The sequence below is a fragment of the Corvus moneduloides genome, chromosome 1 (genome assembly GCF_009650955.1).
Source record: "Corvus moneduloides isolate bCorMon1 chromosome 1, bCorMon1.pri, whole genome shotgun sequence".
NCBI classification, from domain to species: Eukaryota; Metazoa; Chordata; class Aves; order Passeriformes; family Corvidae; genus Corvus; species Corvus moneduloides.
The window spans coordinates 75,992,593-76,019,726 of NC_045476.1; the positions used below are offsets into that span (position 1 = coordinate 75,992,593).

The following is a 27,134-nucleotide window of genomic DNA, read 5'->3' on the forward strand; positions in this document are numbered from 1 at the left end:
CACAAGGTACATAATTTTGCATCCTCTTTACCAGCCTATTCCTGGCTTCATGGTGGCTGTCATCTCCCTTCCCTGGTGCAAGTGTAAAGCTGTCCTCAAGGCTGACCAGCTGGGTGGCAAAGCTACTTTCATTTCTCAAAAAAACTTAGAGCTGTGAATCAAGTAATGTTTTATAATCAAGTTCAACAGTTTCTGCCCAATCCATTATAGACCCTGCTGAAATTTGTTTCAGATATTCTCCTTGGTAGCAGTGCAGATACAGGTGCGTATTGCAGCTGGTTCGATTATGTTCTCTTTGCTATCCTTGAACTGTCTCTCCTCCCTTGGACATCCACCATGTGCTTATCTCGTTTTTTTTTTTCCTATGAGAGATCAAGCAGAGATACCACAAGCAGGATTCAAAGTTTTCCAAAATGAGATCTGTGGCAGGTGTCTGGTAACACACAACATAACTTCACTTATAGAAAAGAAAGATATCCCATTCCTGTGGATGTTAAACTGCTATCACTGCTGGATAACTCCCAGAAGAAAACATTCTTTAGCAGCAGCATAAAATCTCATGCCAACCCTCTGTGTTCCTGAAATTAGAGCCCCACATATACAGATGGAGCAGCACTACCTAAAACAGTTTCGTGCTTGAAAGTAGCTGTGGGCTTTAACATCACTACCCAATCCCTGCTTGTTTCAGGTGCCTGAGCTATAGAAAAATTATGCTTGTGCTTCAAACATACTGAAACATGATCAAGCAGGCCTAAGCTAGAAATACAGGCTTGAGGGTGCTAATGAAACTGAGCAGCATGTGCTTTGCTGCTGTGGCGCAGTAGAGGCGAAGGAAGCGAGAGGAGGAGTTCCAACAGGTGTGCAAAGAAGAGTTAGGCGGTTTTGTTTTCTTTTTCACCTCAAGATGAGCCATGTCGTGTCCGATTCCTGCCTATTCCCCGACGGCTGAAGGCGAGGTTCCCCCGGCGCCCCAAGCCAGCGGCATTCAGCCCGTGGAGGGGCCCGTAGCCTACCACCCCCAGACCGGACCAGCCCGGGGCGCGGGAGACAATGCCCGGGCCGGGCCCGCCCCACGCCGTTCCCGCCGCACGTCACCGGGGGCGGGGCGCGGCGCCCGATTTAAGGGACAGCGAGGGGCGCGGCCGCCGCAGCTGCGAGCGCGGACGGCGAAGGAGGCGGCAGCGGCAGTAGGGGCGGCTTCGGACACCGGCACCATGCGTGAGATCGTGCACATCCAGGCCGGGCAGTGCGGCAACCAGATCGGCGCCAAGGTACGGACGGGCGCGGGCAGCGGGGCGCTCCTGCGGGTGGCACGCAGCTCCGTCCCGAAATGAAAAGCGACCCGGGGTTTGCTGAGGCGCCGGGGCTCCTGCCCCTGAGCCCCTCGGCCCTGCTGGTCTGAGCTGCCGCGGGGCAGGGATATGCCCGCGCTCCCGTCCGGCGTGCCCAGCCTTCCTGCAGGCAGCCGCGGCCATCGCCCCTCTGTGGCCACGGCGCCGGCTCCCGAGGGCGGAGGGAACGGGAGGTGCTTTAGTGCCACGGATTACCCGTCACCACCGAACGTGTGCAGGTGTTGCCATCTTGTAGTGACTAAAGGGTCTTAAGCCAGTGCTAGACAATGGGAGGACACCAAATTGACATAGCCAGAGGTGGTCACCCTTCGGATACAAGCTACAAAGGAATTAACTTGCACTTCAGTGCTCTGGCTGCTCGTCTGCCCCCTGCTAGTTCAGCTGCTGTGGTCAGCGAAGCCCTTGTGCACTGACTCACCTTCCCACCCAGCAGCTGCTCTGCCATGCAAGGGAGTGGTCAGGGCCGTGGAATGCATGGGCTGCGCTGGGGGTGTGTGATTGGCACTGGCCAGCTGTTTCCACTGGAACTGGCTAATTGCCGTTTTTCAAAAATTTCCTCTAGTTCTGGGAGGTCATCAGCGATGAGCATGGCATTGATCCCACGGGCAGCTACCATGGGGACAGTGAGCTGCAGCTGGAAAGGATCAATGTCTACTACAATGAAGCTGCCGGTAAGTGTCTGCTTCCTCAGATGTCCTTAAATAAATGAGGCAGGCTCAGTTCAAGGAGGCTGGAAAAATCCCTGAACAAGAGCTGTCATCTGCCAGTGACTCCTCTAAGAGACCTTTGTTCTCAGAAAGGCTCTGATAACATGGTAGTCTTGATTGTGACAGTGCCTCTCCAGAGAAATGCAGGGAGGTGGATGGGAGCACAGCAGGGCTCCTCCGATGCTGGCTGCCGACTGCGAGGCTGTAATGCCGGTGCTGGTTCCTCCCACAGGTAACAAGTATGTCCCCCGTGCCATCCTCGTGGACCTGGAACCTGGCACCATGGACTCCGTGCGCTCCGGCCCCTTTGGACAGATCTTCCGTCCCGACAACTTTGTCTTTGGTGAGTGACTGCGGGATGGAGGAGTTCCAGAGCAGGAACTCCACACACAGGAAAGACTTGGAGCGAGCATGCGAGTGACCTTGGGGAACCTGAATCCCCACAGCAGAGTGGGGATGGAAGTGAGGGGAGGAGCCCCTAGGGAAGGGGCAGTGGCATCCTCTCTGTTTATGCCTGGGGCGCTAATGTGGCACCTGGCTTCTGGTCTGCCCTTAGGTCAGAGCGGGGCTGGCAACAACTGGGCCAAGGGGCACTACACGGAAGGCGCTGAGCTGGTGGACTCTGTGCTGGATGTGGTGAGGAAGGAGTCGGAGAGCTGTGACTGCCTCCAGGGCTTCCAGCTGACCCACTCGCTGGGCGGAGGCACGGGCTCCGGCATGGGCACCCTCCTGATCAGCAAGATCCGGGAGGAGTACCCCGACCGCATCATGAACACCTTCAGCGTCATGCCCTCGCCCAAGGTGTCGGACACGGTGGTGGAGCCCTACAATGCCACCCTCTCTGTGCACCAGCTGGTGGAGAACACGGACGAGACCTACTGCATTGACAACGAGGCCCTGTATGACATTTGCTTCCGCACCCTGAAGCTGACCACTCCCACGTACGGAGACCTCAACCACCTGGTGTCGGCCACCATGAGCGGCGTGACCACCTGCCTTCGCTTCCCCGGCCAGCTGAACGCCGACCTGCGCAAGCTGGCGGTCAACATGGTGCCTTTCCCGCGGCTGCACTTCTTCATGCCGGGCTTCGCCCCGCTGACCAGCCGCGGCAGCCAGCAGTACCGCGCCCTGACGGTGCCCGAGCTGACGCAGCAGATGTTCGACTCCAAGAACATGATGGCTGCCTGCGACCCCCGCCACGGCCGCTACCTGACGGTGGCCGCCATCTTCCGGGGCCGCATGTCCATGAAGGAGGTGGACGAGCAGATGCTCAACGTGCAGAACAAGAACAGCAGCTACTTTGTGGAGTGGATCCCCAACAACGTGAAGACGGCCGTCTGCGACATCCCCCCGCGCGGCCTCAAGATGTCCGCCACCTTCATCGGCAACAGCACGGCCATCCAGGAGCTCTTCAAGAGGATCTCGGAGCAGTTCACGGCCATGTTCCGGCGCAAGGCTTTCTTGCACTGGTACACCGGTGAGGGCATGGATGAAATGGAGTTCACGGAGGCCGAGAGCAACATGAACGACCTGGTCTCCGAATACCAGCAATACCAGGATGCCACTGCTGATGAGCAGGGCGAGTTTGAAGAGGAAGGAGAGGAGGATGAGGCTTAAGCCCTCTGGTATCAAAGGAACTTCTGTAAAGCAGGCATGCATCTGAATGACTTCTGATAGTGGTGGTGAAGCATGTTTTCTAGAAATTATGTACCCAATTATCCTCTCAGCATTTGTGACTTTGGCCGGTTTCTCAATGTAACACATCTGAATCCTAATTCTTACAATGTTTTTTGTCCTTTAATATTAAGAGCTCATAAAGGCATGCATTCTAGATCATGTTTTCTGTCTTTCTTAACACCTCTATTGGACAAAGAACAACTGTTCAGCCTGCGTGGCAACAAGTAAGCTTAAGGACACGTCAGAAGTCTTGCAGTACAGTGGTATGCTCTGATCACTGAGGCTTACGTGTTCTTAAGACATATCCTTCTCATGCAAACATGTTTAATGTTTTTTCTTACAGGACTCAAACCTACCTATAACTTCATTGAAAATGGAAAGCCAGCTTATATTCCTAAACAAGGCAAAGGCCAAGCACCTCTGACGTGTTTTACAGTCCAAGTCAGCGTAGGAAATTTTCCACTTCTCTGTTGAAGTCCTCCGCAAAACGCAGGTGTAAATTATGCTTTCCTTCTGGCATCAGAAGCAGCCTTAAAAGAAGAGAAAAATCAAACACTGATTATACATTTCATTCTGTGAGTACAGGTAATTAAAATACTTGTTGCATTTTCCTTGCTCTTGGTTACCCAGTAAGTAACTGTAGTAACTCTTATTTTAAGTACTGTCCCTCTACATGTGGTTCAGAATGTGAACCACAGCAACAGTTGAAGCAATAACCATACTACTTGTCCCACTTTGGGGAGGATAAAATATGGCTAAAAGAAATTTTTGTCCTAGACCCAGTTTCTAGAAACCTTTCTGGTGATCTACACAGAAGATAAGATTCCAAAACTTATGTAAGATGCATCTTTGAAAGGTATGTAAAGTACCTGAGCACTTTTGCCTCTTTCAGAGAACAGTAGTTGTGCTGGGCAGTGAAATGCAGAGTCCTTGTCATGACCCAAACTTGGTTATTATTTGTACTTTGTCTCATCTTTTTGCAAAAAGACAATCCAAAACTAAAACCATTGATCCATTAAAATAAGAAGGGAAGTCAGAACTTCTCTGGCTATACCAAAAGCTTAGAAGTAGTACCTGTGAATAAGGTTAAATCTTTGTAATACGAATATGAGTTTGACATGCCTAAAATTCCACTCGCTTTTGCTTTCTATCTGAGACAAACTTTATACATCAAGAATGTACACTTCTTTATATGGGGGTGGGAAATTCTTTAAATTGGTTTGTGCTACCATATACTAAGCAGTTTCAACAGAGCTAAAACCATTCTGACTGATACTTTGTTGCCTTCATGTCAAAGTACCACTATAACACGAGGGACTGACCTTCTTTTGGTGGTGACAAGTGCTGTTTTCTTTCGGGAAAAGAGCAGAAGCATGTGAACATACCCAGCTTTTCTAGTGAATTGTCTGAATTTTATTAAGTCTGTTTCTTCAAAGACTAAGCAGCACACAGATGCACAAACCTATAGTGCTGTGTATGCTATTTCCTACTGCTGGCAATGCCACCAAATTCCAGCCATACCATGCAAATGCAGAATGATGGCACAGTCTTCCACCATGAGAGAAACAAGCAATGTACCTGCACTATAATCAGAAGAAGCTTTTTCTACTTTACTTCTAGATAAAAATCAGGGCAAGAAAAGCTGATGGTAGAAGCATGTATTACTGAAAGTAAACTTTAAGCTTTTTCCTTCTACTTCACAATGGAAAATGTCAATTCCAATACAACCAGGGAAGAATGGGACCATGTACCCAAGTGTTATTTTCTGAGAACACCATTAATCTGGTTTCTTTTCTGACAAATATGCATACAGGGGAGCACTTCAGCACAAAGACATGCAAAGAATCACTGTTTTACACTTTATTGGATGGCAATTTCTAACAGTGTTTCCTCTTTGACTTGTCTTCCAAAGAGAAGCTATCAGATCCTTGTCTAGTTTTTTTGGGATAATTTGCCTTAGTCAGCATCTGGAGTATTTTGGAGCGCAGTGAAACCAAGCAGGATGATAGGTGTTCTGAGCAGGGCATGTAGGAGTAAGGAACCAGCAGACATGAAATAAAACACCTGCATGTGATTGTTAGGAAGATCTCTTGTTCTCATCTTTCCTGCGGCAGCATGCATTACTATGATCAGTGTGCCTGGCTTTGAGATAATATCATTCATTTTTGCAGTGAGATAACACCAGTGAAACAGTTCCCTACACTTTGTATTCATAAAAACGTGTTGCTTTTTTTTCCCCCCTCACTACTTCTGTTCTCCAGTGCTAATCATCACAGTCTGCTATTAAGTAGTAATAGAACGCTTGCATTTGTGTGCAAATTTATGAGGAGAATTCAGCTGGTAAAATCCCAGCTTTTTATAGGAAGCATTTCTGGAATTTTCAAGTTGTGCTAGTTTTGGCTGGGATAGAGTCAATTTTCTTCACAGTAGCTATTATGGGGCTGTGTTTTGGGTTTGTGCTGAAAACAGTGTTGATAATAGATGTTTCTGTTATTGCTGAGCTGCGCTTGCACAGCATCAAGGCTGCCTGTGCTTCTCGTACTGCCCCACTAGGGAGGAGGCTGGGGGTGCTCAAGGAGTTTGGAGGGGCCACAGCTGGGACAGCTGACCTCAACTGACCAAAGGAATATTCCATACCATATGGCATCATGCTGAGCATACTGAGCCGGGGAAAGAAGGAAGGGGGATGTTTGGAAGGATGACATTTGTCTTCCCAAGTAACTGCTATGTGTGATGGAGCCTGGCATTCCTGGGAATGGCTGAATGCCTGTCTGCCTGTGGGAGCAGTGAGTTAAGTCCTTGTTTTGCTTTGCTTGCATGCGTGGCTTTTGCTTTACCTATTAAACTGTCTTTATCTCAACCCATGAGGGGTTTTTTCATTATTATTCATCTGATTCTGTCCCTGATCCCATGAGTGGGGGAGTGAATGGTACTGAGTTGTCATCTGGGGTTAAACCACATCACACATGAAGCAGATGGTGCCCTGATATTTTTCTTGTTTATATAGTAATATTTCTGAGCACAGCTGTACATCTTTTTCTCATTCTGCTTTTCCTAAAAACACTGAAAATTCATGGGACAGGTGGAAACAGAATCTCTGAGGTTGTTCTTCACATCAGTAGGGCAGAGCAAACAGAAGTAAACTGTGCTTCTCTCTTTAATAACTGGGAATCTCTCTCCATTCATAGCATCTAAATTCTCTGTTGAACTGAATGGGACAGAAATGAGGTCTCTTACAGCAAAAGAAATGCAATGGTCATAAAAACAAGTTTGCTTGCTTCGATAAATCTTAGGGAGTAGTGGTTCTGTTTGTGGAGTGAAAAGAGGAAAATGAACTTCATTTCAGAGGGCTTTAGGAAGGAACTTATTAAAATACTGTACTCTTTGTATTGCAAGAAAGGCCCAGCTACCCTGTTTGCACTGTAATTTTCTAGGGAAGTTTAGAATAGCTCTCTGTGTGGCAGAGACAACTTGCCCAAATACCTTTTTTTTTTTTTTTTTTTTTTTTTCCCCCAAACACTGTTTGAACTGCTTCATTTCTCCAAAAATGGTATATAAAAACTCCATCATTTAACTTACCGAGAGCCTTTGATGTGCTTATGAATGTATTCTGCATGAGCTTGTGGGACCAAAGGGTCTTTCTCACCATGAATTATAAATGTGGGACATTTAATATCTGGCAGCAACTGTTGGCAGATATTACCTAGGGAGAAAACAAATGAAGGTTACACTTTACTTTAAAATTGTATGACAGATGAAACTGCTTCCGTAAAGGACTCTGAACTCCGCTGGGTTCTAGCTACTGCCTCTCCTTGTGGATAGTGTGTGATTAATCTACAGAAGTATGTAAGCAGGACTATAATTAACATTTCTTACTCCAAAATGTTACTTCACTGCTATTGGCTCCATTAATGGATAATAGGACAAAAGGATAGAGGGAATGAAGTACTTCTGTTCTGCATTTCCCCCAGGCTCTCTTTGATTCTCCAAAGCTGATACATGAATCTCCTTCCCAGCTTTGTTCTTTTCAGCTTTAGAGTCCTATGGCCCTCAGGTTAAGCTGCATTTTGTTACAGTGGTTGTCACGTTACACGATTTGCTACTTTTTTTTAACAAATTAACTTAGGCTGTACTGATACCTGTTGCACCTCCCAGGCCCTTTGCTGTCTGCAATGCTCTAATGAATTGACCCTGGCTGAGTGCCAAGCACCCACCTAAGCCTCTCCATCACTCCCCTCTACATGTGGACAGGGAAGAGAAAACAAAACAAAGGGTTCCTGAGTTATAAGGATAGGACCAGGAGAGAGCACTCACCAAATACCATCGTGGGAAAAACAGACTCAACTTGGGGATATTAATTGAATTTATTACTAACAAGATCAGAGTAGGATAATGAGAAGTAAAATAAATCTTAGAAGCTTCTTCCTGGGTTCTACCTCCTGTGCCCTGTGGTGCAGGGAGATGGGGAGTGGGGGTTATGGTCAGTTCATCACAGGTTGTTCCTGCTGCTTCTCACGGAGTCCTTCCACTGCTCCAGCGTGGGGTCCCTCCCACAGGAAACAGTTCTCCACTAACATCTCCAACATGAGTCCACTCCACAAGCAATGGTTCCCCACAAAATGCTGCAACATGGGTCACCTTTCCATGGGGTGCAGTCCTTCAGGTACAGCCTGCTCCAGCATGAGTCCCCCACTGGGTCACAAGTCCTACCAGGAAAACTGCCCTACTGTGAGCTCCTCTCTCCATGGGTCTGCAGGTCCCAGCAGGAGCCTGCTCCAGCACAGGCCTCCCACAGGTACAGAAACCCTCGGGCATACATCTGCTCTGGCATGGGCTCCTTCATGGGCTGTGGCGGATCTCTGCATCTCTGTGGACCTCCATGGGCTGCAGAGGCACAGCTGCCTCACCAGGGACTGCACCACGGGCTGCAGGGGAACCTCTGCCCTGGAGGACTCCTCCCCCTCCTTCTTCAGTGACCTTGATGGCTGCTTAGTTGCTCCTCTCACACATTCTCACTCTGCTCTTCTCTGGCTGCAGTAATGTCTGCATAGTGACTTTTCTTTCCTTCTTAAATATGTTTTCACACAGGTGTTACTGCCATCACTGATTGGCTTGGCCTTGGCCAGTGGCATGTCCGTCTTGGAGCAGGCTGGCATTAGCTCTGCTGGACACAGGGGAAGCTTCTAGGCACCCTGCAACCCCCAGTACCAAAACCTGGCCATGCAAACCCAATACAAATGCATAACAATTTGATAGGAATTGCACTAAAACTATTCAAAGGCTATTTTTCCTGCCCATTCATAATTTTATGCTTACTAGTCATTAATCTCATAAGAAGTAATTTTAATGCTTTTGTTTAAAGACTTCTCTGAATTTTCTCCCCTTTTTTCCCTCATCCCTTAGTAACACAGTTTCTAAACTCGTTGCCTAACTTCTTCCCATGTTCTTGCAAGGGAATCTTTGGGCAAAACATCCTTGATGAGCTTTATGTCCCATTTTTCTTTCAGATAACTTTGTCTATTTGTAGTTGTCACCTTGCAGCTACCAACAGCTGTAAGATTAATGCTCATCCATGCACGCTTTCCTTAGCTCTAAAGTCAGAGGCTGTTTGAGTTTTACCAATTGCTTGGTTATTTATGTAGCCTTTGTTTGCAGTACTACTAGTGAAATATTTACATTTAGAACATTTTACCCATAGTCCTCTAACACCTGCAGAAATGTTGACTGTTTTTCAGAACCAAGTACCAAGTAAATTGAGGTTATTTATCTAGGGAGATAGTTGGCAGTCAAACTATTATTTCCTAGTTTTCAGTCCTAAAACTGTTTTGTAACATAACCACTAAATTGTATTCACTCTAAAAGCACAGAACAGCAAGAAAAATCTTGGCTGTTGAGACTTTATGTAACTTACTCAGTTTCCTTAAGTGTTGGCTCCTTCTAAAAGGTCATTTCTTATCGTATTTCACACTAAAAGCTGTCTCATTCAGGGAAAATAATCTAGTTTTAAAAACAGCTTGAGTTTTTGACCAACATTGGCTTTGCTGTCCTCCTTTTATCTCTGATGGGTTTTATTAACACCTTTCCTTATATCTGCTGTATCTGCGCCTTTGTTGCAGTGTCTTGACTTTAATTGCAAGGTGGCCTGTTTGTAATCTAAGTTGGAAAACGGGTTTTTCCCAGCAAAAGAACCTGCAGTCTGATAGCTGCTCATCTCTTGTAGCAAACATTAGGCTTCTTCCAATATCTGACCCAGTTTCAGCATCTAGGTAATTCAGCTCCTTGTTACATGTTTCTAGGTGGCTTCTTTTTCACAGCCACTTAATCTCATAGTGTCTGAGGCACGTGCAGGCAGTGAAAGGATGTCACAGCCACAGATTCACCAGACTGGGCTTTGCATATCAAAAAAAAAAAAAAAAAAAAAAAAAAAAAATATATATATATATATATATATATATAAATATATATAAAAATATATATATAAATATATAAATAAATATATATAAAAAAATATATATAAATATATATATATATACAAATATATATATATATATATATATATATATATATATATATATAATTTAAGGAGAAGCATTCCAGAAGGGGTAAAACAAAATTGGGACATAATTTGTTACATCACTTTACTGGGAGAAATCCTAGTGCTGCATTGATCCTATACAAAAAAATTATGGAAAAAATATGACATGAAGGAACGTTTTCGTTGTAGTACCTGCTGCCTGTTAATGCACTTCACCTATCTTTCATTATGGGAGCTACAGGAAAATGTGTATAAGAGTTACAAACTCCTTTTTTCTGTATTATACATTACTGCTTTAGGCAAATTAAAAGCAAATTTCCTCTGAATTAAAATAGAACCACTGATTATTATTCATAATATCCTTGGCTGAAAAGGTCTATGTAGAGTAATTGCAAAAATCTTCAGGGATAAAGAATTATATTGTCTAGTTTACAATTTTTAAAATTATTTTTAAACACCTGAGCTGTTTCAATAGTCTTTAAAATGCTTTTTTTAAGTTCTGAGTTCTCAAAATCTGAAGTCCCTTCTTTTTTAACTCACACCATACTAGGTTTGAAAGAGTTTTTCAGCTCCATTTTGCAAAAACTGGAAAGAGCATGCCTTACTTTTGGTACATCTTAACTATGTCACCAAGAGATAATCCTTGTACACAGAGACAGAAGAGGAGAAAAAGATTCTGCCTGAGCAGAATCCTTTCTGTTTAGCCTGCACAAAAGCAATGACTTAATAATGTAGTTTTGTGGTGGAACAAGAGGAGAGCCTCAACTGCTAATGTTTTCCATAAATATTTTTCTCCTGCACCTTTCTGGTTCTGTGAGCCATCTACAGAGTAATTGTATTACTCCTGAGTGTGAGTCACACCCAGCTTTTAATCTCATATGCAGAGTCCTTCCTTTACTGCTGCTAGAAGTAGTTAGATATTTTTTATCCAGGACTGCCTGCTATTCTAATTGCCTCAGCTCAACACTGTGAAAACCTTACCATCTGAATTGTCAGCAAAGCGTAATATTCCATCTACCCAAGCCTCACAGGTTTCTGCGAAGTACTTGTGTCCATACAGCTCTTCCAGTGGTTTCTTGACCTTTTCACTCCATTTTGAAACATCTCGGATGCCTACATAAAATAACATTGAAATATGTTATGTCCTTTCCAGCAACAAGATAAAAACCCACTCCTAATATAGGGAAGTTTTCAAACCAGACTGCAAATATGTGTTTCAAACTTGAAACTGCAATGAGTATTTTAAATAATTCATAGTACAGAAAGGGTATAAAAAAGACAGTTGTGCAATCTCTGCTGTGGTCTTCTGAGTTGTAGAGGAACATCTTGTCATTATGGTCACAAGGAACAACAGAAAAAAATTAATAACCCAAGGACTCAGAACCATCAGAATTTTTACAACTTTTTGGAATACTTTCACAGGAGAAGTTCAAGGGGTACTTTGTATATAAAAATGGGAATGTTTCATAACAGACTGCTAGACGTGGCAGTTCTTTTTTATATCCTTTAGCCTTTTGCATTGACTCATGGATGGAAGTTCTTCCATGGCTCCTACCAGCTCTCAGAGGAAGGAAGCTCTTACTAAGACATTCCAGCAGGCTGACATCATGGTATATTTGCCATAGTTTTACACAAAAACAAGTGACTCCACTTAGTAGAGTCCTGTGACTCATGGCAGGCTGGCTAAAGCTGTACAAATAATTTGACATTTTAGTTATTTATTTATCAGAGTCTTCTATTTATTTCCCTCTAAAATTTTCAGTACTGCTCACAAACTACGTATCCAAAAGGGTTATTTTCACTAAACTATATTTCAGCTGTACAGCTTTGTGCTGATAAAGTCTGAAACAAAGTTGGCATCGCAGAGAACAGGACAGTACTGAATCATCAAACAGCAATATATGCCACTAGCAAAGGTTTTAACTGGTTTCAAAAGGGAATTAAGGGAAGAAAGGAGTGAGGTGTTAATTAACAAAGAGAACCTGTCCAGCCAAATGACAAAGGTAGCAGTGACTGAAAGTGTTTTATAACAGCATCTAATTGAAAATGAGTCTGTTCACCCCAGGCTAGGTGCTACTGAACAACTGTTTCCTTTATAGAATCTACTGTTTTATCCATGGGGCTTGCATTAACTTAAAAAGAGAAGGGAGAAGCCAATATTGAAAGGACCAAATCAACACATGTCACTCCTGTGAAACTCTGCAGCTGAGGTGCACTGATGAGCCAGTTGTAGAAGACTTGTGCTGCTACTCTCAACTCTATCAGCCAGGGAGAGATGTTGAAAGCAACAATCCACAAAGAGGACAAAGGCCAACATTGCAGTGGGTGTTCCATGTAAACAGGACTTCTTTTTGTCGTGTTTTTTTTAGGGTTTTTTAAAATTTTTCTTTTACATTTTAGCCTGTAGTGCAGGGAGGAGATGTACATTTCATATATGTACAATAAAAATTTAATAAATATAAAAACATGTAGAGAAAGAAAGCATTTTGTTTTCTGAACTAAAAAATATATTACTACTACTACCACTTTTAGTGTTAGTATAGGTGAGGTAAATACAGATGGGCAATACCTACACTTGTAATTTTGCTGAAGCCAGACGCATTTCACAGCTGGTATAAATCAAACTCCAGTCACTAAAATGAACTATACCAGGTTACATTTGTTGAGAGCCTACACAGTTAACTCTTTTCATTTCTACGTTCAAAAGGAAAGATGGTCCCTTTCTGAGTACACCAGCCATTCCTTCTTATTTTTCTTTATAGCGAGAAGCGATCTCAGATTCTATTTCACATGAGTGGAATAAGGATCAGAAATCCTATGTTTCTTTACTTTGCAAAGGTTTTCTAATGATAATAATTAACTAAAGGAATGCAAATGGTAAAGACATCTTGGGACATTTACTTGAATTATTCATTTGCTTCCTGAATTTAAACAGTAAGTTATGAAATTGCTTTCTTGCTGTCTATATTATATAGGTTCTAGAAGCAAAAGCTGTTAAGAACTAGCCCAGTGATTATCTGTGGACCTGGTTCAAAAAAGGTTGTGCAAGATTTGAGGTAAGAAATCAAATCTGGGGTTTGATAGTATTATTTGGAATTTATTTTTAGGAATTTGTTATAACAACAAAAATTTGACTTTCTGAAAACTACTGATAATCTATTATAACTTCTGCCTTTCATCAGGGTAAGTTGGTAAGGGCTTGTCAAAAAATCTGTTATATTGCCCCTAGAGTAAGTGTTGGAGAGTTTCTCACTATAAATTTAATCTATCCCTATACCTCGCAACGTAGTGAATTTTGTGTCCTGTCTCTTTAGGTTTGTTATGTCCTCAGCTCTGTCTCCACTTAGCTGTTGCATGACTAAGATTCTTGGGTCAACTAGAAATTAAAATAATTCATTTAGAATACAACATGCAGTTTGTACATACCATTGTAAATTCTCACATCCTCTTGAGTAACGCTGGCATTTGCTCCCCAGACAACCAACTTGTGGATAAGATTTGGGTACTTTGCAGCTGCAATGAGCGCTGTAATTCCACCATCACTCCACCCCAGCAAGGAGAACTTCTTAAACTTTAGTGCCTTGATTCATACAAGAAAGTTACATGCAAATCACCAGCTGGTTTTACAACCAAACGTTAAATATTTCTTGAAAATTAACTGTACAGTTTTAGGCACAACACACACAGCTGAACTATAGTTAGCTTTCATAAGAAGATATAATTTTCTTGCTATACATAAAAATACTAAAAACCAGGTCAAATATTTAGAAAACAAGAAATTACTCCTGCCATTTCAATTTTCTATAACTCTTTAATGAAACAGGCAGTAGTCCTATTAGATTCTTGCTGCATTTTAAAAAGCCCTCCAAAAAAAAGAAAAATTGATTGAAAATGGAGGGTAAAGACCTTTTCAGAGAGCCTGATGATATGAAGAATCTGTGGATTCTCTTGGTGCGAGGTGGGCAAAGACTATCACAGGATGGATGGTATGCAATCCAAGATTAGGCTAAACTTAAGAAAAAGAAAAGTTTAAGACTTGAAAAATGGAAACCAGCTATCTGATTTACTGATACTAGCTGAGCTAAAAAAAAAAATGTGCTCTGTAACAACCAAAAAATACTTAAAGTATTTTCTAAAGGATTGTATCAATTTTTTGTTGCTAATTTACATTTTCTGAAGCTTTTAAGTGTATATTTTAAATGTTACTTCATGGTGAGTTGCAATTCAAAATATTAATAATGAAATTCCTCCTTGAAAAGGAAAGCATAGGGCAAAAAATATGACAACCAAGACCTTAATTAATTCTGACCACTGACAGGACCCAAGGGAATGGCACAAAGCTGAGTTGGGGGAGGTTTAGGTTGGATATCAGGGAAAGGTTCTTCACCCAGAGGGTGTTTGGGCACTGGAACAGGCTCCCCAGGGCAGTGGTCACAGCATTGAGCCTCACAAAGTCCAAGAAGCATTTGGACAATGCTCTCAGGCACATGGTGTGACTCTTGGAGTGTCCTGTGCAGGGCCAGGAGTTGGACTCAATGATCCTGATGGGTCCCTTCCAACTCAGCTTACTCTGTGATTCTGTGATAATGCTTTCTACTACAACTTGAAACTCTTGTTTCCTCATAAATGACTATATGTGGTAGGGAGTACTGGCAGTCACAGGAGAGAGGATTTTGTGTGTGTTATGTTATGTTTTCTGTGGGGAAAGAGTGGGGAAGGTAAAGGCACTCATGAGAAAATGCATCTGAAGGTTGTAGAGGAATGATATTCAGTGGTTAGGCAATCCTTGCAGTTTTGCATACAGAAACTTTGGTTTGTGAACTCATTCACAAGAAAATATATTTCACAGGGTTTTTTGCATTTGTTCTGCAGAAATTACAGACTTTTAGATGTAATTAAGGAGGATATTTTACTTTTGGAGGGAAAAGAGCAAGTTAGTTGAATGAATTGCTTTGGTATTTGGTGGTGTTGGAAGTCCAGGCCTGCTTTGTTGTGACAGAAGAAACGAAAAATGCAGGTAATGAGAAACAACTACAGAGAGAGAAAAAGATGTTTCTACTGTGCTTGTAAACTTGATGCTCAAGTGAGGCATAACTTTACTAATCAACTCGATATTTAGCAGACTTCTATCCCTATTAAGTTTTTGGCTTCATCCTTGGTATTCTGCTCACTGTAGTGTTGACCAATTTTAGATTTCACTCTGCAAAGCTGTAATTACTAAACAGAAAAGAAACAAGGTAGGGGAAAGAAAGGGACATGTAGTGTAAGAGCTGATAGCAAGAAAAGGAAACTTTGAATTTTTGCAGCCGATCAGAAGTTGGCCCTGGTCTGCTGAAGAGGTAGTTAGTCTGTGTCCAACTTTCATTATTGTGCTGCTGAAGTGTTCCTGGTGTCTTGGCAGGTTTCGGGGGTTGGCAGCAGTGCTTGTAGAGGTTAAGTTTTTGATGTTGCTACTGTTCCCCTACTGACAATAGCAAATTATGGAGCTCAAAGTTGGCTGATGGATGGAATAGCTGATTAAAATTTTTATTCTTCATGACAGGTTATTTGAGACCTATTTGCCTCCAGTATTTCTCTTGTTCACTAGCCTTTATCTTGATGAATTCTTTGGGGTATCTTAGGACGCCTTTCCAGCAGGAGAAATTTAATTTATCCTTTGCAGCCTTCAGAAAAACAACGTGATACAGCAGCTATGCTGGATAAGGTATGCATGTTTGCTTACTTTAATTTTGAACTACAGATTGCTAACCTAACATGGGCAGTAACCTGAAAGCTGGTTGCACAGCACAGTCCTGTGGGTGATTTTGTGCTGCCTTCACCCTGTGAGTGAACAAAATTTATTTTGAAGTCACCTTCTCTGTGCAGGCCTGTGTGAAATGCAATCCAATTACCACATACAACAGTGAGCTGCAATACCACATCACTCAGCACTATATGTATGTTTTTACTGCATCACAGGGAGTGTAGCACAAGCAAAAGTTACAGGTGATCTACAAAAACATAGAGAAGCCCAAGATCATCCTTTTGCTAGGACAGTAGCTTTGAAGAGTAAGAACTTCTTAAATATCAACACAAATTATTTTCCTAATAATTGTTTTAATGCTATTGACTTTGCTAGCTAGACATCGGGGTGGAAGATAGCAAAGAGGACTTAGGTGCATTATACTCCTCCTATTTCAAGCAAACTCCTTCACTGAACACAAAGAGGGACACAGAACAGTGTCTTCTGCATAAAGGTGCTAAATACTCTGCAGAATTTCAGCTTTTGTTATTTCATAGAAACCTTGCATCACTCACAGCTCCAGCAGAGACACCAGAATCTGAAGGAGACTAGAACAAAGGTTCTAGAGGCTCACCCATACGGATGTGTTTTTTGGCTGATTGTAGGCAGGATGATGAATGTAAACCATTATATTCTGGAAATCATAGTTGGAATGATTCCTTGGGATTTGTGCTATCCTTTATAACATCCTAAAATAGAAGCAAGTTACCCACGCTTGGTAACGTTTTAGTAAGTTGTTATTACATGCTTATATTGAGAAACATCTTCAAAAAAACAGGATGCTATGTCTCATTTGCTTTGGCAGCTCTAGAGATTGGTAGGCTGCTGTCCTGTTTGGCTGCAAGCTACATGGTTACACTCCCTTTGAGGAAAGCTCTGTTTAATATTTTGCATTTATTAGTATTTGAACAGAGACAAGAAGGGGGTTACAACCATTTAGACTGCAAGTCTGTCACCTATTCATGGCAGCATCTTTATTTTCTTTGCTAGTGTAGCAGAAAACATTGGAGATTTACAGTGCAGAGAGATTGCTTTTATGGTTAGAGGGCAAATCTGTGTCTTAATCCCGATTCTGCTGTCAGACTTACTTTGGTTCACTGTGCAGAATACACCAGGAAGGCCACATTTCCAGTTTCAGATGGGTTTTCAGCAAGGTTATTGTTTATTACAGAAATACAGTTGGACTGACTGTCTGAATCTTGCCTCATATTTTTTGAATTTTAATGCTCTGCCAACTCTCTTAACATGACTGAAGAGACTGTACATCTTAATATAAAAAAGCCAAAGTATTAGTTAAAACTAAACCAGCAAATAGTGTCAGCAGCTATAGGACAGAATAAAAGAGGAACACAGAAACACAGATTTGAATAAAAAATTCTTCAAGAAGGAGAAATAATAACAGCTTTAGGCCATATTCTTTATAACCGCAACTGCTGTGTTAGTTAGTAAGATTTGGTATGGTCACAGGAAGACTTTGATTTCTCACAATGATTTCAGTAATCTGCTGTAAAATGCAAAGCATCAAATTAATTTTTAGAATCAAATGTTTCCTAAATGGGCTGCTCAAGGCATAACACCAAGATTCTATTCAATAGAAAATTTTCTATGAGCCTTTCAGTATGGTAATCCCTTCAACTAAGCTACTTTGCATAGACTTTGTTTTTTACACACACTTTACCTAAACTTACATAGTTCTTGGCTGCAAACCTCTTAGGGTAGGGTCTTGGAATAAAAGCATATTGCTTTATATTAATTCCCACATTCCCACTGCTGAACCTTTATGCATCTTGCAGAATAGGTGGAAGAAGAAAATATTTTCTGGAACAGTGTGTATATGCTCACTTCTAAGCCTTCATTTGTATGGTCTTTCCATAATCTGTTGTCTGCTGGAAACAACCTTTGTCCTTCTCAAAATTTAAGGAAAACAGCTTTAAAAAAAAAAAAAAAAGAAGAATAAAAGAATGAAATCTCATAATAGATTTACCTGCATAAGATCCACAGCATCTTTTGCATCCCTCTCAAAGAAATCTGGAGGAAAGTCTCGAGATGGAGGAATGGACTTTCCATATCCCCGAGGATCCCAAGCAACAACTGTGAAAAGTTGCTTATTCATAGACTTAAGCTGCGGCCCAAAATCAGTTTGACCACTCCCTGAAACATTATAATTTTTCAATTTTATTAACCACCATAATGCATACATAGTATACATACTCTAAAGGGAAACTGGGGAAAACTTGTAACTTTATTCCAAATAAGAGATTATCCAGCGAGTGAAGTACTCTTTAATTGTAACTATCCATTGCAACTCTTAGACAGGAAGTATCACAACTAAAATCTTTAGAAGCATCTGCAGTATGTTCAGAGCAAACCATTTCTGGTAGGTATGAAAGGTTATCAAGAACAGTGCTCTCACATGTGCTTAAATACATTCTCTTAAACTGAGTAGGGATTTATCTTTAACAGATTTAAAGCAGTAGTATGGTCATTGCTGTTTACCTGGACATCACAGGTGAAACTGAAAGGGCAGGAATATTCTGCTAGAAATTTGTAAGTGAAAAGCACCATGCCAGACGGTTGTTATTTGATAAAGCACCTCTATGAGAATATTGGTGCTCAAAGCTGACCTTTAAATACTTTGTTTGCTGAGGGGACGGTGGTGACACAGAAGTGTAAAATTGTATATTTTGATTTTTCTAATATGTAAAAATAAGCCAAATACAGCCAATTTTTCTGAAGCAGAACCATTTATTCTATTAATGACTCAGACCTTCAAAGGATTTAAAAATGAAGTACTCCCATCTATTGCACTAAGCTGTCTACGAATGAAGGTAATCTAGCATGAAGGTAAGACTGCAGTTTGTCTTGTGTTGTGGTCATGTGGTAACAGTATTAAATGCTATTTAGGTAAAACTCGTTCAAATTTAATGTGCTGAAATATAAAATTGGCTATCCATTGCTATATTAAAAGGGCCATTTAAAGGCATTTAATGTTTTTCTTTCTGTTTACTTGGAGAAATCTGTCCTCAGATACCACCAACAGGTCTAAGTTATACAAGAGGCTGTATACAGCCTTCTGTGATGAACTGATTACATAGTGACATGATCTCTTGCAAAACCAATTAACAGCTCGTCAGAAGCAAAATATCAGGATGTTAGAAAAATGCCAACACAAACTGATTAATCTCATATTCTTACAGAGGCCTTGTGTGACCTCTGCATCGCCATGAGCATGCTTGTTATACTATATTTTTATCACTTAAAAATTACACAAGACTGAGAGCATATATAAATGCTGTGTCCTCTTGGTTTTCTTAGTATTTTTGTAGCTAGAAAGAGATATATCTATTTTGTTTGAATGTAGTCTACAAATAGTCTAGAGACTAATTCTGGTGACCTAAAAGCACTTACCTTGTTGCCACAACAAACTTATTAGTGTGTTAATACTGTAAGTAGCATAAAATAATATTGAAAACTTAGTGTCAGTTTTCTGACAAAGGGAAGAAGGATGCACTGGTCAGAATGTGAAGTTCATTCCCACATGTTGCCCAAAAGCGCTGAACTATAAACTTTATAAGGCTAAAGACACTAAGCCTAAGTTTTACTGTTTGCAATAACGCTAATTGCACAATAGCAATGTACACATAATAACAACAGTAAACAACAACAACAATAATAATATTGTTCACAACTGAAGAAATACATGATTTCTATTTAAAGCGTTTGCACTGGCAACAGGATTGCCAGTTTAAAAAGCTGTTTAAAATCAATAGGTTGAAACATATGACTGCTTGAAGGACAACTAGCATTCATTTTTTCCACCCTCCCCTTGAGAATTCTTTGAAAGAAAGAACCACTTCATGAAGACTTGGAAATGTTGCTGCCAAGAAGAACAAATGTTTCCTGCTCTTCAGTTCCTGACATTTTATCATCTTATCCAGCAATTCTAGTAAGCATTAGTCCAACTCTGAGCCCAGTAACAGTCCTACTGACAGCCTGCCATGAACTGTTGGTAAGTCTGATGGGCCCTTTAGAACTGCAAGAACCCAGAAAAAATAGGCTGTGTTAATTTTAAAAGGTTGTTATCAAAAACAGTGGTTTTGATGGACAGACACCACTTAGCTAGCAGAACCTGTTGTCCATCTCAAAAAGCCACTGAGAATCTTAATGATGTTGCCCTGAATAAACAAAATGTGAAAATACATCTTCAAGCAAAAAAAAAAAAAGTTTTAACAGTGACTTTTCCACAATAAACTGCAAGGGTTACATTATGTCTATTAATCCAGTTGGAGTCCATCCAGCTTCTAAAAAGGAATGCATAATTCTGTCTGTGTAACAAATACAGCTGACCTGATTTTTCCCCCCTTCTGCTATTTTCCACCTTGTGTAGCTATTTGCCACCTGTCCTGGATGCCACCTTTGCACAGTTAAATCCAAAAGTGGAAGTGACCACTATGTAAGTCCAGACATTGTATAAAAGGTGCCTGGTGAGATAAATGAAATCCTCTAAAAACTGTTAACTGATGGCAACAACTCTGCCTTTTCCCTTCTGTTTGAAGTATAGCATTTTTTTTTTAAATGAAAACGCTCCATAATCAGGTGTTGAATGCATTACAAAATATTTTTATGCATTCTTGCTTGAGACCAGATGGATAAAGAGGTGGTTGCTCTACAAAGACAAGATAAAATCTCCAAACCTAGCATTCCTGGAAGCAGAAGAACTGCATGGCTTCCTTCTCCTGTTTGCTGATAATGCAGGTGGACTCCGTTCACCTGGATTTTGGCAGATGTTACTGAAGTACTAGGGATAGGGAAAGAGGAAAGAAATAGGAAAACATTCAGACAGTTAATTTTCATTACTACATAGTCACTCCAGGAATACAGAATAATTACTTTTCCTAGATATTAATGACAGTAGTGTGAGATTTTAATGGCTTGCTTGCCTTTCATGGGTGCACAGAAGACTAAAAACAGCTTCTCAGGAGCAGAGAAGTATTCAGTTGTGACCACTATGTAGCATTCATACCCAGGCTAAAGGATAGGGGGGAAAAAAAAAGTCTTGACGGTACAACCAGGAAAACATAAAGGCAGTTTTACATGGCTACAGAAACATTGAAATAAATACATCAGAGAGGAGAAACCTCATTCTGTCACAGCATAACTTTCAAAATGGCTGGTGTTCACCTTGCTGTTACTAAACTGAGCCTCTTCATCTGCCAGAGAAACCACAATCTATTGTTGCTGTCCCTCATGAACCACAGGGTCTGCAATGAAAACCACTTTGCACTGAGATGAGAGCAGAGAAGAAGAATGTGATAATAATATTTCTGTCAGTGTAATCTCAATAGGAGATAATGCTTAATTGGAAAATACCACATGAGCAATAAATCCACCTACTAGAAAACCACCACAGAAACCGACTGCACAGGCCATCACTTAAACCCCTACACTAATATTCAGTACAAAGCAAGACACGTGTAAGCAGATAAGTGACCTGAGAAACAGGTCTAGATACAAACACCTAATGAGAAAGCAGAAGTAGCATAGATTCAAAGTATCTTCTTAACAGTATAAACCATTGCATCTGCTCTCCCAGGCAAATTTGTGCCCTAATGGTTGCAAAACATCTTTTCAATAGCCTAACACATTTTATTTAAAGGTAATATGATAAAAATCTTCCCATTTGGTTACCTATTGATTAACCCTCATTTTTTCTAGACTAAATATTCTTGCTCTATGAATCCAATCACTGTGGATTTCATGTGCATAGAGACATGTTGTTTTCCAGTCTTAGATGTAACAATAATCTCTATTACATGATATGCATTGGGCAATTCATTAAAAATTCAATTTTAATACATAAAGTCTGAACTACTTACAGTATGTATAGAGTTGAAAGTGGTGGATTACAGGTAAAAACAATCCCACTAATTTAAAACCTTTTCATAAGAAAAATGAACAATAGCTTGCAAACGCAGTGTCCCAATACCTAAGTGGAAGTTAAGCCACAGACCCTGTTCAACACAAAGCCATTTTTGATTTTACATAAAATCTTGTGTCTATGTAACCCATGCCACATGCCTGAATAAAAGCTGTGACTGTGCAGAATAGTATCAGCTCCTTATGTGCAGATCCAATTTAAGAACTGGAGTGCAAATGCAAATCTGTGGCAAGAAATTCATTATGCCATTATAACTTCAGTGAGTTCTGCTGAATTGCTATGCTAATATGATCCAAATTATTAGTTTGACTGTAATGCTAAACCTCCTTAAAGTCTGTGTATCACATTTGATGTGGTTTATACACCTCACAACTCAAATTCTGCATGTAGCACTCAGATTGCTGCCTTACCTCCTTTATGAATACTGACTTTCACTTTCTTCTCTTTATAAGGGTTTTTTTTATTCTTCATATGCCATCTTTTGGTTTGTCATTAATTTCAACAGGTATTTTATTATAGTTCTCACCACAGCATATCAGCACATCACTCTCATTGAATTTTAAGAATTTTGTGATTTTTTTCTTTATAAATAATAACTGCCAAAACCACTTTCAGTTCCTAACAAAACAGAAATAATCAACATTTTGTTACCTTTTTAAAAACAAGTTAGAGATGTACAGTTTAATAGACAGTTACATATTCTGCTTTCCTGACTCAGATTTTTTTTTCCACATAGTTCTACGTTTTTAGGATTAATTATTAACATCAGGGGCTTGAGAAAATTGCCGAGTTTGCGATGCTTTTCCATTCTTGGATTGTGCCTCGGTGTGAAGTCCACTGAAATCCACGAGTTTTACACAGAGGGTATTTTCAATACTTTTTGGACTAACAACAAATGAGTTGGTTTTTTTATGCACTGAGAAACTGGCAACACCTAAGGCAGACTTGGTCTTCCCAATATCAAATTGCTGTGAGCCTGAAATCACTTCATAGTGCGCTTGTCAGCAAGAATGTTTTTTCCATTGGTTGATAGAATTGGAAAATGTGGTAAAGAAAAACAAAACAAAAAACCCACCCTGGTATTTTGAATTAGTAATGTCAAGGTGTATAGCTCTTTGAGGAGCATTGGATACATACTGCCTGTGTTTACCAAGGCAGCACAGATGCAGTGGGCAGATCTTGTACTTCACCTCGTACTCTGTAGGAATGCAACTTAATCTGGGAACTACCTCTGTTCCAGCTGTGCTACAATACGACCTAGTCTTTATCTGTGCAGGGGAAAAAAAATTACGGTACTATGTCAGTTTCCCTCAACAGGATCTGCGGAATAAGCAGTGTGATACAGATTAGATACATGTGTTCTCTTTGCGACTTCGGCGACCTCCAGGGAGCCCCTTACCAGCAGCAGGTGGCCAAAGGGGCAGGCGGTCAGCGGCACGTCCTGCCTTGCGGGGACCACCAGAGGGGAGGGTGACAGGCACAGGTGACCAGACGGGGCTGCGGAGCCTTCCTGGTACAGATCCTTGCGGCACAGGAAAAGCAGGAGCAGGCTCCTCGGGATACCGCCTGAGTCCCCACCTTGTCATCCCGCCCTCCCAATCCAGTCCACACCCCCTCTGCTAACACATTGTCCATCCCACCGCCCGTCTGACAAATATCCCCTTCCCCAAGCCGCGGGAGGGGAGGAGGGAGTTGGGGAAAGGAAGAAAGTGGCGGCTGTGGATTTTACCCGTAGCAGGCGGCCGGTCCCCGGGCCGTGAGCGGCACTGCCCGGGCGGGCGGCTGCAACTGCAGCAGCACCAGCGCCCGGAGGGCCCGGCCCGCGCTCCGGCAAAACATTCCGCACAGCGAGGCCGGCCCGGCGGGGAGAGAAGGAGACGGAGAGGCCGCCCCGCCTCCCCTCCCATGCCCTGCCCCCGCCGGGGCGGGATGCGGGACCGGCCCGCCTCCCCTCCCGTTCCCTGCCTCCGCCGGGGCGGAATGCGGGGCCGGCCAACTCCGGGATGCGCCGGAGCGTGCGGGAAGAGGGGCGGTCCGCTGCCCGTGCTCTGATTGGTGGCCGCCGCTGTCACTCAGGGCAGGGCGGGGAGGGTTTGGCTCCTGGGCTGTGGCCCCGCCCCTCCGCGGCTCTGATTGGTCACCCGACGGCGGGAGCTGAGGGGCCGCAGCGGGTGTGTTGGTGCCTCCTATCGGGTCGTTTTCGTGGTTCTTGCTCCCGCCTTGGAGCCCCGGAAGGGATAGTGCTGTCCCCGCTTGAGAGCAGGAGGCGAGGCTGGAGGGCTCTGCCCTCTCCAGCCGTGTCCGAGAGTAGAGCAGCGCCCAGCGCCGCTCAGGTGCTCGTCTGCACCGTCGGCCGTGGCGGGGAGCGGGGTACTGTGAGCGCCTTCGTGCTCTCCAAGAGGCGGAGACGCACTGAGATACGGCAGCACCCGGGGTGTCTGCAGGGAGCGAAGATCCCAGCCCTCGGAGACACGTGGGGCTTGAAGCCATGAACTGCCCCTCCAGCACTGCCCGTGGTGCAGAAGCTGCATGGACTGTGAGAACATAGAGGATACGGGGTCATCTGTGGCTCCAGGTCTGCCTGGAGAACTGTTCTCTGGGCAGCTGGGACAGTGAGGGCAGCTCTGGGGGCTGCAGCTCCCCTGTGGTGGTGCCTTCAGCATCCGAGAGTCGAGGCGTTCCCAGGCCCGTGGAAGGAATGATTAACTCTGCCTCACCAATGTTATTTGTAGGGCCTGCTTGTGGGGAACATCTGGCCAAGGGCTTTGGCCTGACAAGTGCCCATACTGATCAGGCCCAGCCACCTCTGGAGCAGCCTGACTGCTTTTGTTTGCTGTAGCACTTAGCCTGGCTTTCTTCTGGATCTTCTTACAATTTGCTCATAAAACAAGAAGGAGACCAACTGCTTTCCTTGGTGTCTGTTTTCCAAGTGTGGAGGAGAATGGATGAGCCTGAGTCACAGCCAGCCAGGGTGGTGGTGGAGAAGGTAGTGAGGAAAATAGCAGAAAGCTGCAGAGCTGGTACAAAGCTTGAAGCAGACCTGGAGTTAAAGGTCTTCTGCCTTATACCTGGATGAGAGGAATTTCCTCAAGACAGGTCAGTGTTAAATATTCCAGCCCAGCAGAACCTTGGTGACAGCCTGGAGAGTGAACAGTTGTCAGCCTTCTCACCCCATTGCCATATGTGTGCATGGGACTAACAAGTCTTAGAGGCGAATGACAGTCATAACAAATCCCAGTGCATAAAGAGATTAACTCAACTGTGTCAGCATACTGGTTCAGTTTATCCCCTGAGCAGATCAAACTATTTAAGATTAAGGTCTTTAGTATGGATAATTACAAGCAATCCTTCATCAGGACAAGCTGCCTTCACTCTTGCCTGGTGACATTTACAAGCCCCTGCAGTTTCCTTGGTTCCTAGGCTACTTTCAGAGGCTCATCTTTGTTGTGAGTCTCACCTTCTAAGTTTCTTTCTGGTGGAAAATGACCGGAGGAGATAGATGACTATTCTGTGTTTAGGACAAAGAAGTAGCTTGGTCTACTGCTGTACAAATTTAATTTTTTTTCTGAATTTTGCATTTTCTGTGGATCAAAAGAGGCTCCTATCTCGTGTCACTATGAGCTTTCAGAGGGAAAGGTCTCCAACTTCATTCAGGTTAAAATGCCTTTCAATCTATTCTTCCTCTGTATCGTCTACCTACTAAGGCTGAAGGAAACATAGCAAATTCTCAGAATGTGTGCTGAAGGATAGGGTAGAAAGGATTCGTCATACAGTGTAGGGGAACTGGGAAAGTTTCAGATGGGTTAGCTCTGTCGTCAGTGTGACACAAATTGAGAGGTCCCTCTGTAGAAAAGGCTGTCACAGTCAACCTGTTGCACCGTGTGTCATCTCCATCTGCAATCACAGCTCTGGAGCATAGGAGGCCTGTAAAGTGGCCATGCCTCTCCCAAGTGCCTGGACCATGCAACCTCTTCCACAGGCAGTGTCCTGCCTTCTTTGGCCCAAAGAGAGAAAAATAGGTGGCAGTTGGGCAGAAATGGCATTGGCAAAAGACCCTTTTTTTGTGTGTGTGTTAAATGACTGGCATTGTGAGGGGTGACTCAAGGAGAGTTTCTCTCTGGGCCCACAGGGCAATGGCCCCAGGTACAGCTGTGGAAGCAGCACTGTGCCAAGGCTGAATGCAGGTGGTGGATGATCCGAGGACAAGCAGAGTGTAAACTTGCAGATTCAAACTGTGTTCAACCTACTCAGTTCACCAGACCATCCAGTCTTGTTGGTAAAGCAGATTTCCACATGATGGGCACCTGGGAGAATACAGTATTTCAGTTCAACTATTTCCTCAAATATGTTTTCATAAATTACTGGCTGAAAGGGGACAAAAAGCTTTGAGTAAGCCAGACACAGGCTGCTCAAAGCTTTTTGGCTTGCTTTTACACACATGAAAGAGTTGAGAACAACTGGAGCACTAGTTTTCCTGACCACTACCATGAAATATTTTTATTTGTCTGATTACTATTGATGGTTCAGGCTGGAAACTACCTGTTTCTGGCCATTTCATAGAGAAGAAAAAAGAGAAAAGGAGAGAAAAGGAAAGGAAAAAGGAAAGGCAAAAAGAAAAAAAAGGTGATTGGAAGAGGTAGCACTGCTCTGCCAGGGATGTGTCCCTGAGGACAGATTTTCCTTTTAACTGTCCCTGTCATTTTTTTGGTCCCTTTGGTGTTGCCCCATCTCTTCAGTAGGGTCATTTACTACTGGCAGGGTTTCCCTCACATCCAGGTAAGGCTCTGGAGAGCATCACTGCTACACTGTGGGACTTTGTCACCTATGATGAACTATCACAGTCCTTGCAGCCAGGCTGCACTGTTGGTGCTGCATGGATTTGTTCCTTATAGAACTGAACAGCAGGGGAAAGTTTTCTAGAACTTCTTCTAAGGGACAAAACTGCAGGACAGTGAGATTTTCAATGTCTATTAAATTGCAAGGAGGAGTTTTCTGACTCATGGTTGGATAGAAAATATGTATCTACTATTTTTGTACTTCTGCAGGTGGTAGAAAAACTAGAAAAGACCTAGTCAGTTATTGACATAGTGGGTCCCTTGAGATCTGCTGGAACATCCGGCAAAAAGACTAATTCCAGTTCTCA

At 42.7% G+C, this 27,134-nt stretch overlaps 2 protein-coding genes across 2 annotated transcripts; one reads left to right on the plus strand and one right to left on the minus strand.

Annotated features, from left to right (window-relative positions):
• The first annotated feature begins 1,149 nt into the window (after positions 1-1,149).
• Positions 1,150-3,892, plus strand: LOC116447361 (tubulin beta-1 chain). Its single transcript, XM_032116494.1, has 4 exons — positions 1,150-1,271; positions 1,915-2,023; positions 2,292-2,402; positions 2,616-3,892. The coding sequence occupies exons 1-4, from the start codon at positions 1,215-1,217 to the stop codon at positions 3,674-3,676; spliced, it is 1,338 nt and encodes a 445-aa protein (XP_031972385.1). The 5' UTR covers positions 1,150-1,214; the 3' UTR covers positions 3,677-3,892.
• On the minus strand, positions 3,838-23,891 carry BPHL (biphenyl hydrolase like). Its single transcript, XM_032116506.1, has 7 exons — positions 23,721-23,891; positions 20,748-20,851; positions 18,038-18,204; positions 13,698-13,851; positions 11,253-11,384; positions 7,316-7,439; positions 3,838-4,266 (listed from the first exon to the last, which is right to left on the minus strand). Exons 1-7 carry the CDS (start codon positions 23,828-23,830, stop codon positions 4,179-4,181), a joined length of 879 nt encoding a protein of 292 aa, XP_031972397.1. The 5' UTR covers positions 23,831-23,891; the 3' UTR covers positions 3,838-4,178.
• Positions 23,892-27,134: the final 3,243 nt, after the last annotated feature.

What these genes read in the sequence shown, in the direction of transcription:
- LOC116447361 (XM_032116494.1), top strand. Translation starts at nt 1,215, where the DNA reads ATGCGTGAGATCGTGCACATCCAGGCCGGGCAGTGCGGCAACCAGATC. An exon ending in GCAACCAGATCGGCGCCAAG is followed by an intron (nt 1,272 to 1,914) that starts GTACGGACGGGC and finishes AATTTCCTCTAG; the next exon opens with TTCTGGGAGGTCATCAGCGA. An exon ending in TCCCGACAACTTTGTCTTTG is followed by an intron (nt 2,403 to 2,615) that starts GTGAGTGACTGC and finishes GTCTGCCCTTAG; the next exon opens with GTCAGAGCGGGGCTGGCAAC.
- BPHL (XM_032116506.1), bottom strand. Translation starts at nt 23,830, where the DNA reads ATGTTTTGCCGGAGCGCGGGCCGGGCCCTCCGGGCGCTGGTGCTGCTG. An exon ending in ATGCTGTGGATCTTATGCAG is followed by an intron (nt 13,852 to 18,037) that starts GTAAATCTATTA and finishes GTATGAATCAAG; the next exon opens with GCACTAAAGTTTAAGAAGTT. An exon ending in AAGCACATCAAAGGCTCTCG is followed by an intron (nt 4,267 to 7,315) that starts GTAAGTTAAATG and finishes TCTTCTTTTAAG; the next exon opens with GCTGCTTCTGATGCCAGAAG.